This window comes from Lampetra planeri, chromosome 24 (genome assembly GCF_965212315.1).
Source record: "Lampetra planeri chromosome 24, kcLamPlan1.2.h2, whole genome shotgun sequence".
Classification (NCBI taxonomy): Eukaryota; Metazoa; Chordata; class Hyperoartia; order Petromyzontiformes; family Petromyzontidae; genus Lampetra; species Lampetra planeri.
The window spans coordinates 9,590,311-9,608,290 of NC_136130.1; the positions used below are offsets into that span (position 1 = coordinate 9,590,311).

General features: G+C 44.4%; 1 protein-coding gene and 1 long non-coding RNA gene across 11 annotated transcripts in view; one reads left to right on the forward strand and one right to left on the reverse strand.

The window, feature by feature from the left end:
* Positions 1 to 17,980, reverse strand: part of LOC144726734 (basement membrane-specific heparan sulfate proteoglycan core protein-like) — a 36,522-nt gene that overhangs the window by 2,219 nt on the left and 16,323 nt on the right. For 6 of the 10 annotated variants that reach the window (XR_013587329.1, XR_013587328.1, XR_013587325.1 and 3 more), the window contains 4 exons: positions 1,998 to 2,240; positions 1,136 to 1,507; positions 733 to 849; positions 1 to 66 (listed from right to left, as the gene is read on the reverse strand). Coding sequence is in view for 4 of the 10 variants with exons in the window: in XM_078605587.1 (XP_078461713.1) it covers positions 1 to 66; positions 733 to 849; positions 1,136 to 1,507; positions 1,998 to 2,240 (798 nt within the window). In the remaining 6 variants the exon portion in view is untranslated. The remainder of the gene's footprint in view (positions 67 to 732; positions 850 to 1,135; positions 1,508 to 1,997; positions 2,241 to 17,980) is intronic. The other 4 variants (XR_013587330.1, XR_013587327.1, XM_078605589.1 and 1 more) reach the window with 2 other exon arrangements.
* Positions 2,451 to 16,682, forward strand: LOC144726737 (uncharacterized). Its single transcript, XR_013587333.1, has 2 exons — positions 2,451 to 15,677; positions 15,831 to 16,682. It is a non-coding gene; the product is annotated as an uncharacterized LOC144726737 (long non-coding RNA).

Here is a 17,980-nt window from a genome sequence, read left to right on the forward strand (position 1 = left end):
CATCCCTCATCATCGATTGCAAGTTCAATCCTTGATAAGCACTGTCTTGCTCTGGCTGAGACTCTGCTAAGAATATGAAATAGTGTTTTTAATCGAATCGAAATAAAACCAAGAGTTAACATATTTGTCTCGCATAGAGTTAGCCAAACTGAACGAGTGTTATTTCCACAAAAAATATATATACTTGTCAAAACAAAAGGTGTGGTTTACCTCTTTGAACACACAGACCACATGCTATTAAAACTGTGGTGGTCAGCACACACTACTGAATTTCTTTTAAATACCAAACGTTTAATTTGATTCTGGAACGCATTTTAAATATTACGTTTTCTTTCATTGCCCACAACTCTTAAACAGTTTACCAACATTTACACATAAACGGTGTACACGGGTCTCAATGGCAGCTTCTCAAGTGGCTCTCGGCTGGGTCATAATGAACGAGAGCTGTTTCCCCTGCTAGGAGGAGGCATTGCTGGCAGTGACGTGTGGATGGTCTCACATCTGCACGAGTGTTGCTGTGTGTAGCGCACAAGGCTGACAGCCACACATAGAGACACCGCAGCAATGCCGACATCAACAGCGATCCCAGACAAGGGGTAACCCCCTCCTCCATTAATGAAATGACATGCGGTTGTAGTGACCCTTAAAGGAGCTACGCAACGTGTATTGGGTGAACGGGGTTCAGTGTGAGGAATGCTGTTTGGTTGTAGAGTGGTGGGTGGTGCCAATGACCTGCATTGAGCTTCCTTCTTCTGTAGCCCAACACAGCAACAACAGCAGCTCCAGCAGAGAGCAACACAGCCAGCACCACTCCAACAGCCACCAACACGTACGGAGATGCCCCTGGAACTGTTGCGAAATACAAAATAATGCATGAACTAAATAAACGATGAAATAATTTAAGTAATTTCATAAACACATTTTATATTTTCATAGAATGAAAGGAGTGCAGTAACATGCATTTCACAGCCGTATACTTTGACGTAACAAGAGCTTTAGTTTAAAATTAACTTTCCCGACCTGCAATTTAATATTGAGAGCCAGTGATTATATCGTAAAAGCGGGAGACGTAATTTAGATAATAAAAATAGAGCAAAGTGTTTGTTTTCCATGACAAAAATGGGAAGTCTTGTACCTTGTGACGTAATCAACTCCATTTCCAACCGCCATGATCGGAAATATCCTTCAACCTGACAAGTGTAAACCCCCCCTGCATCATCATTCACCACTGAGATGGTCAGAGAAAAGTCGTCGTCGTCAAAAGCCGAGGACAAGATGTTTACGTTGGAGTTGAGGTGGGAACTGAATGCAGCGTGAGGTCCGGCTGGGTGAGCCGCGAGTATCGTACGGACTGTGCTGTCACCACGTGGCCTCCAGTACCAGGTGACCGAACGAGACTCATTGGAGGAGCTCCTCCACACAAACCCAGGGTCAGACTCGTTGCAGGGCAACGTGATTCCTTCACCAATTTGAGACGCGTAATTCCTGGTTGCCTGATGCTCTGAGTCTGCAAATCGTGTAAAAACAATAGTTTAATAGTTTAATCGACAACCAAACAAATACAGGATGCCACAATACAGATACATATGATAATTGGAGTTTTTTACCCTTTTATCTGGCAACAAAACTGACACCTTTTTTTACAAGGAGTCATGTTTGCATAGACCACAATACCTGCAGTCGTAATGCAAAAAAAACATAACTCTAATAATGTATACACTGTCCTTGAAGTTGATTGGTCCACACTCGAGACAGCTTTTCCTAGAGCCTAGTCTCACATGGTGTTGGACCAAATGACGCTAAAAGGCGCACAGATACATATCTTACAGCTGCAGGTATAAGCATGGACATTGTGTCAAGCTCACCAATTCCTTTAATCAATGTAAGTGTTTTTTAATACACGCAAGATGTAACTTAATTCATGTACTTGATCAAAGTATTTATTCTCAGTATGTGCTTTTATAATGTAACTGAAGTAACGTGAGATGTGTATTTACCATTTTTCAGCACGTTCACATTGTACGCTACCTCTGAGATCTCTCCACTCTCCCTTTTCACGGCACACTTCAACAACCCACTGTGAGCAGCGTTCACTTTCACCAACACGATGCTGCTTTGATGGCTGATCTCAATCCCATTGTGAATCCATCTGACCATGTGTGCATAGGAGTCGTTAGAGAGCTGGCAGGTCAGACTGATGCTCTCTCCTTCTGCTACGGTATTGGATGCGTTGGACAAAACTAAAGAACACGAAACAAAAATCAAAATTTACGACTCATTGATTCAAAATCACAAGCCAAACTAGAATACAAATCGTTCTGAAGTTTGAGGTATGGCTTATCCCTGGTCACGTGGAATCCACAACTGTGATAAGATTCCAGGAGATCGGAGCCTGGAGTCCTCACAGCGCAGTTTAGATCATGGAATGCCTCCTGCACTGCTCCTTGTTGTATCCTAAGCCTTCTTCCAAACTTGATATTTTTATATATTATCTTTTTACTTGATATATAATGAATGAAAACACCCCAAAAAGCAGCAGGCTGCAAAAACCAGGTGTTGTTAAGTAATGAACTGGAGGAGGGCTAGGATGACAGAATTTGCAACCTTGCTTCAAGGAAGGAGGGGGCCTGATGAACGGGCATATGTCACCCGTGCAGGCGGCAGAGACAGTGGGAGAGTCAGCCAGACATAATTAAGGCAAAAAGCCAACCATCCTGCATGGTTTTAAGGAATTAAATTATTAAATCCAGGGTGAGTGGTCAAATGAAGTGGGTCAGCAACGCTGTGTGCACAGGGGAGGGAGCTGATTAACAACCCTGCCCGGCTGAACCGTGAGGGGGCCTTTGACCTGAAATTAAGAATAACACTCCCAGAGCAGAAGGTTGGATGACCACAGTGAGACGAATAAGAGCGTTGTATATCAAGGATGCAGACTCAGCTGAATAACAAGGCTGCGGAGGTCACCAAAAGTTCGTGTTCGCCTAGTTAAGTCGAAAAGCTCAATTATTCTGTATTGCTATTAAAGCAACGTTAAAATCAGAATTTAACAACAGGGTAGGCTAAAGTTATTGATATTCACACCCACTCCAATTAAACCAGGCCACAAGTTACGCCTACTGAACCATCACCATCATTAAGTCAATATGAAATGTTATTTCCATACCTTAATATACAACTCGACCCAAAGCATATGACAATCAGAACCTTCCTAAGTCAAAATTGAATCGCACCCAGACAGGAGCGAATAGTCGATATAAGGTTGAAGAGGGTATGAACAATAAGAGCGCGGCGAACTGCAAACGTAAGCAAAAGCCGGGAACGACACCAACCCAGCGACACCAGCCAGCAACAGCGAGTCGGGCTTCGACAGGCCATAAAAGTAGAAATAATAACTCTCGGGGTCAGGGGACATCAGAAAAAGCAAGCAGACCAAAACCAGAACTGACTCCAAGGTTCAACCGCCCTCACCTACAAGGAGTGACGGAAATTAATGAGGCCTTGAGTTAACGGCGTCAGCTGGACAGCAACAACAACCGGCGAGCAGAGACAGAGTGAGGCAAAAACCTGCGAGGCTATGAAATGCAACTTCATGTCAGTGAAGCCTGACCAACAAGTTAAGTTAATGACATCACAATACATAATATCGTACATAACATCAATGTTAACGCTATTCACCGTCAACTATATTCCGCTTATATAACCATGCAGACACCAAGGAATACGAATTCCTAGGATCAAGAAACTTACCCCTTAACCTAAGATATCGGAAATAAATTAATAATAACAAGCCTATGCATGAAAGACAAAAGTAAAACTTATGAAAAGCCAGGATAGCGGGATAAATCACCACCAGGTCGAAATAAAATACATAATAAAAGAGCGATGTTAAACCCAGGGTCGGAGAGAAAGGGAGATCCCGGCCGTCTTTGTATCCCCGCAGCGCGGGATGGGAGTGTGTATGTGCTCGGGGAGGCACCTCCACTTGGGCCAAGCACCACGATGGGAAACGACACACCTTAGGCTACATACAGAATCATAACTGGGAAATGGTAAGGGACAAGTGTTAATTTAAAACTTTTTAACCATGTCTTTGTGTGCTGTGAGGATCGGAGGGAGTGTGCCCCTCCCTCCAGGTCGTGCAACACGGACAGAGGTGCCTGTGAGGCGGTTTGTAACGTCTGTGTTTTGGTTCATGAAGGAGGCCAGACAAGAGATAATATTGCACCCAGACAGAGAGACGACTTCGAGGCAATTGTAACATCTGATTGTTTGCTCATGGATTTTATGGAGGGAGTATGACAACGGAAAATACCATGGGTGATGCACACAAGGACACACGGACGTACGGACACACACATGAACACACCTACACACGGACAGATCCTGACACAGTAAATCAAAAGAAAACCCCGCCTTGTGGGCAGGACCCAAAGGGATTTTTCGGCATAAAAGAAAGGACCCTGAGCATTGGAAACCAGTTGGACCAGGAGAGTCAACTCATCACGAGGGCGACCAACGGGTCGACTCATGAGCGAGCTCGACCGGAAGGGTCGGCTCGACTCATCAGCCGAGTTCGACCAGGGGAGTCATCTCATCACGAGTTCGAACAGCGGGTCGGCTCCGGAGCGAGCTCGACCGAGCGGGTCGGCTCGACTCTTCAGCTTCTGGGACTCAGCCGAGTTCAGCCGGCTCTCGGGGCTCGACTCGAGCGGCTCCCCGTCTCCTCTGCAGGCGGGCAAGACCCGCTTGACAGCTCAACCTGCCGCGTCAGAGGCCCCTGCTGGCAGCCAGGGTCGCGGTCTGGCGACGAGAGGACGACGGTGCGCTGCGAGCGAGCTGCGGGCGCCACCTACCGACCGGGTTCCGAACTACGACAGCGTATCAACAGGCATCCAACCAATTCCCCACGGCGACAGAGGAGCGACTAATACGTATGACGCGCACCGCCCCCTCACCACACGACCACCAGGCGTTGTTTGACATAAAGAACCGACTCCGAACACTGACTATTGAAGACAACTCTTACCACTCAAACCCACTCGAACCCATAAGCCATCCGTGGCTGTGAAGAAAAACTCGAGACCGAGTGATGGCCATCCGTCATTTATAAGAGTATTATCTTTAATATTTAGTGGACTGTACTCTTAATCGCATAAATTCCCAACAGATCCATCAATACGAATTGATTCTTGGCACCTCCTTCCGCCGAGCCACTCTGTTGTCAGATAACCTGCGATGTATCTGTTGAGATTGGTGCCTTTAAGAATAATAACTGTTTTGATTGTGTTTTATCGCCGTATAATCTTTCAAGCATCTTTCATTCATTAACGTTAAGGTTTTCTTAGCATAGTATTTGCACGTTTTAACGACTCTCTCTCTCACTAACAACCATCGCGTTACGCGGGATCCATGTGCCGTTGTCAAGTGAAATCAGACAATCATTGATGATACTGTATTGATGCCGTGTTGACGTTCCGGGATTGAGAGTTCGCATACTATATCATAGTTGAGGTTGAATTAGTAATAAATTGATTAATACAGAAGTGGTTGTGTGATTCTTTCCTGAAGTCTATGCATAAGATCTGCTTCTGCGTTGAGATCTGAACTTGGTGACCTTAATAAACACACTAACACATACTCAGTAAATGTTAAAGCGATAACGGGGCGAACCGGGGACCTAAGATAAGCGAGAATGAGACGAACCTAGACAACGATGCCGAGTTAATCTAAGTTAATCTTGTATACTTACACCACACCTGCATAACTGCATACGATTAATTGCCTTATTCCGATCGATAACCCACCCTCGTCACCGAGGCGGGGTCTGGTTATCATAACGACTTGCATCATCATAATTCCACCCACTCGCATAATTACTACGATTACCTCTCGAATTGGCATAATTAAATGTGCATAATTACCTCAATTAACATATTTCCGGATAATTACACATTTGGCCAAATTTCAATTGATTATTATTATTTTCACTGAATATTCATAACCCACACATACAACACAATAATTTCACCCACGCACGCATACAACACATCAAAATTTTCACACCCAACATATACAACATAATGGGGGCTCGGGTCCGGGATTTCTCGCAGACAGTTTATGCATGAATTCAGGAACGAATCACTGTTGTGTTAATCAAAGTGTTGTGAACTAACGTTGCCTTGTGATTATAAACGGGGGTATACACGCGCTCTGAAGGGAAATACCAGAGTAGCAGAGTATAACAAAGACAGCTGGGCTGAAATTATTTGCTCGAGTTGAACTGACGCATCCTGTGATACAATTGTGTATAAGTACTCTGAAAAGGAATGTCAAAGTAACTCCTGCCACTTGAGATGATAGGATTAAGAATAATTTTTGAATGGGTGACGGGGTACGGGGAGCTCGTATTAAAACGTACCGACCAATCTGTTACAAAGCAGTACAGTCAGAGAGACATATGGGGAGGGAGCTGTATCGATAACACGAACACACCTCGGAGGAAACTAATTGACTGGATAAAATGTAACAGAGGCGAACACGATGCAAAAGCTGCAGAGAAGGCAGGACAGGACTCATTCCTCCTCACACAGGCATACAGTCAGGGATGGTGGAATAAAGGAAAATTCGGAAAGGAAACAGGAGAGAAATCGTCTCTAATAAACGAGGAAAAATGTCCTCACACCATCGTAAGGGAGGAGAAATCAGGGCTCGCGACACCAGCGGAACTCACAGACGTGGATCCACAGAATAAATATGGAAGTAACATTAAATCACACTCATTCGAGAGAAGGGATGGAGAGATACATATGCAAACAAAAACATGTGAGATTGACAACTTCACAGATAGAGGGAAGCAAAATGTTAAAGTAAAGTTAACGGGACGTGCTCCGCTAAGGGCAGAGGCAAAAACTGAAGGGAAATGGCAACACGAGCGACACGGCACTGGGCGCGCACACAGAAAATGCACACCGCTTAATCACGCCCCACACAGAACAGATAAAAGTGACAGATTGCCTGATGATAACTTGTTTGATGATGACGCTGACGGCGATCAACTTTCGGAATACTTTTTCAACAGTAAAACCCTTAAATTGATGGACAAGGCTCTAGTCAGAATTCCCGATTTTGACCCCCACAATAAGTCCATGGATATCCACACACATATCGCGACAGTGGAAGAGGAGGCAATGATTAGAGGGTTGATGAGACGGGATGAAAAAGCGAGTTTGTTGAAACGAAGCTTAAATAAAGATTCTATTACATGGGTAAAGTCACTACCACACAAGGTTAGGAATGATTTTAAACAACTGAGCCTGGCAGTGATTCGGAAGTTTGGAGAATATTCGACACTCACTGAGGGGTTTTATGCTGTAAAATCGATGACCCAGGGCATGGACCAAGATCCACGTGACTACCTCGTACAATTTAAAAGAGCGTATTACGCAGGCGATGTGAATCAATACCACGAAGGAGATAAAATGTTCAAAATTATGTTTTTTGAATCCTTGAGCCCAGAGATTACAGAAAGGGTGAGAATGGTTTTGAATCCAGAAACCGCATCCTTACGCCGCATAGAGAGCAAGGCGTACATGGCGTGGTTATACAGAGCTAAGAATCATAATTCGGATCCAGAACACAGGGAGAGGGATAAGGAACCCAGCCTCTCAGAGAGGAATAAAAATCACCGAGCAGTCCCACAATGCAGGGCGGAGCAAACAAACACGCACACATGGCAAAATAACCCAGAGAGAGGTTGGCACGAGAATGAGAGCGGCATAAAGCCGAACATTCAGGAGAATCGTAGGGGGGGGAGGTTCAGAACAGAACCATATCAACACCCCATGCCACGACACACACGAGGCCAAAGTTGCACACTAAGATGGCGAGATAACCATCCAGCGGGAAGGTACACAGACTGCGGAGGTATGGATGCGAACATGCAGGAGAATCGTAGGGGGGAGAGGTTCAGAGCAGAACCATATCAACACCCCATCCCACGACACACACGAGGCCAAAATTACGCACAGAGATGGCGAGATAACCATCCAGCGGGAAGGGGTTACACAGACCGCGGAGGTATGGATGCGAACATTCAGAGGAATCGCAGGATGGGAGGTCAAACACAATTGATCCAATTCCGACCAATTCCTCCACCGGCTATATCAGGAGGGAATAGAGGAATAACACAGAATGCGGTCCAAAGACATGATGAACTACCCACAGTGAGCGCGAGCAAGCGGCCAACACGCGCCCCACCTGTCGAGGTATTAAACCCGAAGCTCAATGAGGAATACAGGCAGGCAGCAAGTCACAGGGCGGGCAGAAACGTGGACAGTACTCCCGTAAATGACGCGCGGATTGAATACAAGGACAGGGTTGCATTGAAGCGTGATCGGACAGTACAAAAACCGACAGCAGGGACACGCCCTGAGGAGCGCAGGCATGAGCCTTTGAATGGAAAATATCCAAGGGAAACCAAAATTTATGTGGATCGGAGTGCTAAAATGGAGACGAATGTCCATGACGTATCGGGAATGGTGTTGGAATCCAACACACTCGTAAAAACAAAGAGGGCAACATTACGAGGGACAGAATTAAATCGACACACTGACTCGGCAAATGTGCATGTAATCGCAGAGAGAGCGAATGCCAGTGATGACGGAGTAGAGAAGTTGGTTGTGTGCGCGAATTCTGATTATGTGCAGCACAATTTTACACCCCACACTCCCACGACGCGAGAGAGTGAGAGGGGAAATTACAAAAACGAACCGGAAAACCGTGATCGAATGATCAAAGTGATAAGTGGTAAACCAGACACTCAGAACTTGGTAAAAAGATTGCCAGGATGTAACAGGAGGGAAATAACGCAAAAATGCGTTCGAAACCGCTACATAGCGTTTCCCAGGATTTAACAAAAACAGGGAAAAATTAATATCCGTCGGAGTTATGAGGGATGAGAACCATGTAACTGGTGATATCGATGTTCAAGTTTTGTGGTATTTTTTTTTTGGATATTTCAAATGTAATCTTGTTAAGATTGTGATACATGCGCGCTTTGGAAGGAATGCGTTATGGATTAGTACCGATGTTTAACGTGGTGTTTTATTTTTTTTTTTGCTTATTTCAAAGTAACCATGTTACGATGGTGATACATATGCGCGCGTCGTAAGAATAACCGCCGAGAGTGAGGGCGGCTTATAGATTCATAACACAAAAAAGGGGCATTTACTTGGTTTGGAAATTCGCCAGTGGCCAAGTCGACCCCTGATAATTATTCAAACGGCCGGATTGTTGTGTCTATTTTTTTTTTAATTAAGAACAATTCAAAAAAATATAATATTTTTTTTTAATTTATATATATACCTTTTTTTTTTTAATTAACTAATGAAAACAACTCACTTCTCCTCACAAGAACACCAGGAATCCATGAAACATGGAGGGCGGTTAAAGTGTTGAGAGTTCGGTCACAAAGAGGTCATGGACATCCAAATGGACAAAAGATGTATGGACTAGCCTCCCAAGACATCTAGAGATACAGATAAGGGCAGAATAAATAACGGTTGAAACTTCGCGTTTCTTAACGTTTTCCGTACCGAAAAGTAGAAACTTAACAAAGATAATTAACCAACAAACAATAATATTTTTTTTTCTATTATTATATGTTTCCTACCTACACGACCTTCCAAAAAAAATAAAAACTAAAGAATACGAATTCCAGGAAGCTTAAGTGCATAGTACACTTAACCTTAGGACATAAAAAATTAACTCAGAATAAAACACCAATCTCTGGGGAACTAAACTAATGGGCATATCACACTACGATAATATGTAACATGTTTTCCAGGAAATGGCAGCCCTCCTGCTCACGCTCCTGCTAACGTACCTTGCCAAGCTAGAAGGGAGCCAAGGCCTGATGATGCCACCCAAGAATAACCGTAGAAACTATATTTTTAACGATATCTCCTATAACACGTAGTCAATAGAATAATTTCTCCCTTCCTTATCGTTTTACCTTCCTTTAGGAAAACATTTTCCTCTCTTGTCACATATAACCATGTAAGTTGTGACACGTACGCGCGCGTTGTAAGGAAATAGCAGCAAAACTTGAGGACAATCGATGGTTCATGATGGAAGGGTATACATTTTTTTAAAAATAACCCGTGGCCATTTGACCACTGGCCATTTTTAAAAGGGCGGAATGTTGTATCCTAAGCCTTCTTCCAAACTTGATATTTTTATATATTATCTTTTTACTTGATATATAATGAATGAAAACACCCCAAAAAGCAGCAGGCTGCAAAAACCAGGTGTTGTTAAGTAATGAACTGGAGGAGGGCTAGGATGACAGAATTTGCAACCTTGCTTCAAGGAAGGAGGGGGCCTGATGAACGGGCATATGTCACCCGTGCAGGCGGCAGAGACAGTGGGAGAGTCAGCCAGACATAATTAAGGCAAAAAGCCAACCATCCTGCATGGTTTTAAGGAATTAAATTATTAAATCCAGGGTGAGTGGTCAAATGAAGTGGGTCAGCAACGCTGTGTGCACAGGGGAGGGAGCTGATTAACAACCCTGCCCGGCTGAACCGTGAGGGGGCCTTTGACCTGAAATTAAGAATAACACTCCCAGAGCAGAAGGTTGGATGACCACAGTGAGACGAATAAGAGCGTTGTATATCAAGGATGCAGACTCAGCTGAATTACAAGGCTGCGGAGGTCACCAAAAGTTCGTGTTCGCCTAGTTAAGTCGAAAAGCTCAATTATTCTGTATTGCTATTAAAGCAACGTTAAAATCAGAATTTAACAACAGGGTAGGCTAAAGTTATTGATATTCACACCCACTCCAATTAAACCAGGCCACAAGTTACGCCTACTGAACCATCACCATCATTAAGTCAATATGAAATGTTATTTCCATACCTTAATATACAACTCGACCCAAAGCATATGACAATCAGAACCTTCCTAAGTCAAAATTGAATCGCACCCAGACAGGAGCGAATAGTCGATATAAGGTTGAAGAGGGTATGAACAATAAGAGCGCGGCGAACTGCAAACGTAAGCAAAAGCCGGGAACGACACCAACCCAGCGACACCAGCCAGCAACAGCGAGTCGGGCTTCGACAGGCCATAAAAGTAGAAATAATAACTCTCGGGGTCAGGGGACATCAGAAAAAGCAAGCAGACAAAAACCAGAACTGACTCCAAGGTTCAACCGCCCTCACCTACAAGGAGTGACGGAAATTAATGAGGCCTTGAGTTAACGGCGTCAGCTGGACAGCAACAACAACCGGCGAGCAGAGACAGAGTGAGGCAAAAACCTGCGAGGCTATGAAATGCAACTTCATGTCAGTGAAGCCTGACCAACAAGTTAAGTTAATGACATCACAATACATAATATCGTACATAACATCAATGTTAACGCTATTCACCGTCAACTATATTCCGCTTATATAACCATGCAGACACCAAGGAATACGAATTCCTAGGATCAAGAAACTTACCCCTTAACCTAAGATATCGGAAATAAATTAATAATAACAAGCCTATGCATGAAAGACAAAAGTAAAACTTATGAAAAGCCAGGATAGCGGGATAAATCACCACCAGGTCGAAATAAAATACATAATAAAAGAGCGATGTTAAACCCAGGGTCGGAGAGAAAGGGAGATCCCGGCCGTCTTTGTATCCCCGCAGCGCGGGATGGGAGTGTGTATGTGCTCGGGGAGGCACCTCCACTTGGGCCAAGCACCACGATGGGAAACGACACACCTTAGGCTACATACAGAATCATAACTGGGAAATGGTAAGGGACAAGTGTTAATTTAAAACTTTTTAACCATGTCTTTGTGTGCTGTGAGGATCGGAGGGAGTGTGCCCCTCCCTCCAGGTCGTGCAACACGGACAGAGGTGCCTGTGAGGCGGTTTGTAACGTCTGTGTTTTGGTTCATGAAGGAGGCCAGACAAGAGATAATATTGCACCCAGACAGAGAGACGACTTCGAGGCAATTGTAACATCTGATTGTTTGCTCATGGATTTTATGGAGGGAGTATGACAACGGAAAATACCATGGGTGATGCACACAAGGACACACGGACGTACGGACACACACATGAACACACCTACACACGGACAGATCCTGACACAGTAAATCAAAAGAAAACCCCGCCTTGTGGGCAGGACCCAAAGGGATTTTTCGGCATAAAAGAAAGGACCCTGAGCATTGGAAACCAGTTGGACCAGGAGAGTCAACTCATCACGAGGGCGACCAACGGGTCGACTCATGAGCGAGCTCGACCGGAAGGGTCGGCTCGACTCATCAGCCGAGTTCGACCAGGGGAGTCATCTCATCACGAGTTCGAACAGCGGGTCGGCTCCGGAGCGAGCTCGACCGAGCGGGTCGGCTCGACTCTTCAGCTTCTGGGACTCAGCCGAGTTCAGCCGGCTCTCGGGGCTCGACTCGAGCGGCTCCCCGTCTCCTCTGCAGGCGGGCAAGACCCGCTTGACAGCTCAACCTGCCGCGTCAGAGGCCCCTGCTGGCAGCCAGGGTCGCGGTCTGGCGACGAGAGGACGACGGTGCGCTGCGAGCGAGCTGCGGGCGCCACCTACCGACCGGGTTCCGAACTACGACAGCGTATCAACAGGCATCCAACCAATTCCCCACGGCGACAGAGGAGCGACTAATACGTATGACGCGCACCGCCCCCTCACCACACGACCACCAGGCGTTGTTTGACATAAAGAACCGACTCCGAACACTGACTATTGAAGACAACTCTTACCACTCAAACCCACTCGAACCCATAAGCCATCCGTGGCTGTGAAGAAAAACTCGAGACCGAGTGATGGCCATCCGTCATTTATAAGAGTATTATCTTTAATATTTAGTGGACTGTACTCTTAATCGCATAAATTCCCAACAGATCCATCAATACGAATTGATTCTTGGCACCTCCTTCCGCCGAGCCACTCTGTTGTCAGATAACCTGCGATGTATCTGTTGAGATTGGTGCCTTTAAGAATAATAACTGTTTTGATTGTGTTTTATCGCCGTATAATCTTTCAAGCATCTTTCATTCATTAACGTTAAGGTTTTCTTAGCATAGTATTTGCACGTTTTAACGACTCTCTCTCTCACTAACAACCATCGCGTTACGCGGGATCCATGTGCCGTTGTCAAGTGAAATCAGACAATCATTGATGATACTGTATTGATGCCGTGTTGACGTTCCGGGATTGAGAGTTCGCATACTATATCATAGTTGAGGTTGAATTAGTAATAAATTGATTAATACAGAAGTGGTTGTGTGATTCTTTCCTGAAGTCTATGCATAAGATCTGCTTCTGCGTTGAGATCTGAACTTGGTGACCTTAATAAACACACTAACACATACTCAGTAAATGTTAAAGCGATAACGGGGCGAACCGGGGACCTAAGATAAGCGAGAATGAGACGAACCTAGACAACGATGCCGAGTTAATCTAAGTTAATCTTGTATACTTACACCACACCTGCATAACTGCATACGATTAATTGCCTTATTCCGATCGATAACCCACCCTCGTCACCGAGGCGGGGTCTGGTTATCATAACGACTTGCATCATCATAATTCCACCCACTCGCATAATTACTACGATTACCTCTCGAATTGGCATAATTAAATGTGCATAATTACCTCAATTAACATATTTCCGGATAATTACACATTTGGCCAAATTTCAATTGATTATTATTATTTTCACTGAATATTCATAACCCACACATACAACACAATAATTTCACCCACGCACGCATACAACACATCAAAATTTTCACACCCAACATATACAACATAATGGGGGCTCGGGTCCGGGATTTCTCGCAGACAGTTTATGCATGAATTCAGGAACGAATCACTGTTGTGTTAATCAAAGTGTTGTGAACTAACGTTGCCTTGTGATTATAAACGGGGGTATACACGCGCTCTGAAGGGAAATACCAGAGTAGCAGAGTATAACAAAGACAGCTGGGCTGAAATTATTTGCTCGAGTTGAACTGACGCATCCTGTGATACAATTGTGTATAAGTACTCTGAAAAGGAATGTCAAAGTAACTCCTGCCACTTGAGATGATAGGATTAAGAATAATTTTTGAATGGGTGACGGGGTACGGGGAGCTCGTATTAAAACGTACCGACCAATCTGTTACAAAGCAGTACAGTCAGAGAGACATATGGGGAGGGAGCTGTATCGATAACACGAACACACCTCGGAGGAAACTAATTGACTGGATAAAATGTAACAGAGGCGAACACGATGCAAAAGCTGCAGAGAAGGCAGGACAGGACTCATTCCTCCTCACACAGGCATACAGTCAGGGATGGTGGAATAAAGGAAAATTCGGAAAGGAAACAGGAGAGAAATCGTCTCTAATAAACGAGGAAAAATGTCCTCACACCATCGTAAGGGAGGAGAAATCAGGGCTCGCGACACCAGCGGAACTCACAGACGTGGATCCACAGAATAAATATGGAAGTAACATTAAATCACACTCATTCGAGAGAAGGGATGGAGAGATACATATGCAAACAAAAACATGTGAGATTGACAACTTCACAGATAGAGGGAAGCAAAATGTTAAAGTAAAGTTAACGGGACGTGCTCCGCTAAGGGCAGAGGCAAAAACTGAAGGGAAATGGCAACACGAGCGACACGGCACTGGGCGCGCACACAGAAAATGCACACCGCTTAATCACGCCCCACACAGAACAGATAAAAGTGACAGATTGCCTGATGATAACTTGTTTGATGATGACGCTGACGGCGATCAACTTTCGGAATACTTTTTCAACAGTAAAACCCTTAAATTGATGGACAAGGCTCTAGTCAGAATTCCCGATTTTGACCCCCACAATAAGTCCATGGATATCCACACACATATCGCGACAGTGGAAGAGGAGGCAATGATTAGAGGGTTGATGAGACGGGATGAAAAAGCGAGTTTGTTGAAACGAAGCTTAAATAAAGATTCTATTACATGGGTAAAGTCACTACCACACAAGGTTAGGAATGATTTTAAACAACTGAGCCTGGCAGTGATTCGGAAGTTTGGAGAATATTCGACACTCACTGAGGGGTTTTATGCTGTAAAATCGATGACCCAGGGCATGGACCAAGATCCACGTGACTACCTCGTACAATTTAAAAGAGCGTATTACGCAGGCGATGTGAATCAATACCACGAAGGAGATAAAATGTTCAAAATTATGTTTTTTGAATCCTTGAGCCCAGAGATTACAGAAAGGGTGAGAATGGTTTTGAATCCAGAAACCGCATCCTTACGCCGCATAGAGAGCAAGGCGTACATGGCGTGGTTATACAGAGCTAAGAATCATAATTCGGATCCAGAACACAGGGAGAGGGATAAGGAACCCAGCCTCTCAGAGAGGAATAAAAATCACCGAGCAGTCCCACAATGCAGGGCGGAGCAAACAAACACGCACACATGGCAAAATAACCCAGAGAGAGGTTGGCACGAGAATGAGAGCGGCATAAAGCCGAACATTCAGGAGAATCGTAGGGGGGGGAGGTTCAGAACAGAACCATATCAACACCCCATGCCACGACACACACGAGGCCAAAGTTGCACACTAAGATGGCGAGATAACCATCCAGCGGGAAGGTACACAGACTGCGGAGGTATGGATGCGAACATGCAGGAGAATCGTAGGGGGGAGAGGTTCAGAGCAGAACCATATCAACACCCCATCCCACGACACACACGAGGCCAAAATTACGCACAGAGATGGCGAGATAACCATCCAGCGGGAAGGGGTTACACAGACCGCGGAGGTATGGATGCGAACATTCAGAGGAATCGCAGGATGGGAGGTCAAACACAATTGATCCAATTCCGACCAATTCCTCCACCGGCTATACCAGGAGGGAATAGAGGAATAACACAGAATGCGGTCCAAAGACATGATGAACTACCCACAGTGAGCGCGAGCAAGCGGCCAACACGCGCCCCACCTGTCGAGGTATTAAACCCGAAGCTCAATGAGGAATACAGGCAGGCAGCAAGTCACAGGGCGGGCAGAAACGTGGACAGTACTCCCGTAAATGACGCGCGGATTGAATACAAGGACAGGGTTGCATTGAAGCGTGATCGGACAGTACAAAAACCGACAGCAGGGACACGCCCTGAGGAGCGCAGGCATGAGCCTTTGAATGGAAAATATCCAAGGGAAACCAAAATTTATGTGGATCGGAGTGCTAAAATGGAGACGAATGTCCATGACGTATCGGGAATGGTGTTGGAATCCAACACACTCGTAAAAACAAAGAGGGCAACATTACGAGGGACAGAATTAAATCGACACACTGACTCGGCAAATGTGCATGTAATCGCAGAGAGAGCGAATGCCAGTGATGACGGAGTAGAGAAGTTGGTTGTGTGCGCGAATTCTGATTATGTGCAGCACAATTTTACACCCCACACTCCCACGACGCGAGAGAGTGAGAGGGGAAATTACAAAAACGAACCGGAAAACCGTGATCGAATGATCAAAGTGATAAGTGGTAAACCAGACACTCAGAACTTGGTAAAAAGATTGCCAGGATGTAACAGGAGGGAAATAACGCAAAAATGCGTTCGAAACCGCTACATAGCGTTTCCCAGGATTTAACAAAAACAGGGAAAAATTAATATCCGTCGGAGTTATGAGGGATGAGAACCATGTAACTGGTGATATCGATGTTCAAGTTTTGTGGTATTTTTTTTTTGGATATTTCAAATGTAATCTTGTTAAGATTGTGATACATGCGCGCTTTGGAAGGAATGCGTTATGGATTAGTACCGATGTTTAACGTGGTGTTTTATTTTTTTTTTTGCTTATTTCAAAGTAACCATGTTACGATGGTGATACATATGCGCGCGTCGTAAGAATAACCGCCGAGAGTGAGGGCGGCTTATAGATTCATAACACAAAAAAGGGGCATTTACTTGGTTTGGAAATTCGCCAGTGGCCAAGTCGACCCCTGATAATTATTCAAACGGCCGGATTGTTGTGTCTATTTTTTTTTTAATTAAGAACAATTCAAAAAAATATAATATTTTTTTTTAATTTATATATATACCTTTTTTTTTTAAATTAACTAATGAAAACAACTCACTTCTCCTCACAAGAACACCAGGAATCCATGAAACATGGAGGGCGGTTAAAGTGTTGAGAGTTCGGTCACAAAGAGGTCATGGACATCCAAATGGACAAAAGATGTATGGACTAGCCTCCCAAGACATCTAGAGATACAGATAAGGGCAGAATAAATAACGGTTGAAACTTCGCGTTTCTTAACGTTTTCCGTACCGAAAAGTAGAAACTTAACAAAGATAATTAACCAACAAACAATAATATTTTTTTTTTCTATTATTATATGTTTCCTACCTACACGACCTTCCAAAAAAAATAAAAAATAAAGAATACGAATTCCAGGAAGCTTAAGTGCATAGTACACTTAACCTTAGGACATAAAAAATTAACTCAGAATAAAACACCAATCTCTGGGGAACTAAACTAATGGGCATATCACACTACGATAATATGTAACATGTTTTCCAGGAAATGGCAGCCCTCCTGCTCACGCTCCTGCTAACGTACCTTGCCAAGCTAGAAGGGAGCCAAGGCCTGATGATGCCACCCAAGAATAACCGTAGAAACTATATTTTTAACGATATCTCCTATAACACGTAGTCAATAGAATAATTTCTCCCTTCCTTATCGTTTTACCTTCCTTTAGGAAAAAATTTTCCTCTCTTGTCACATATAACCATGTAAGTTGTGACAGGTACGCGCGCGTTGTAAGGAAATAGCAGCAAAACTTGAGGACAATCGATGGTTCATGATGGAAGGGTATACATTTTTTTAAAAATAACCCGTGGCCATTTGACCACTGGCCATTTTTAAAAGGGCGGAATGTTGTATCCTAAGCCTTCTTCCAAA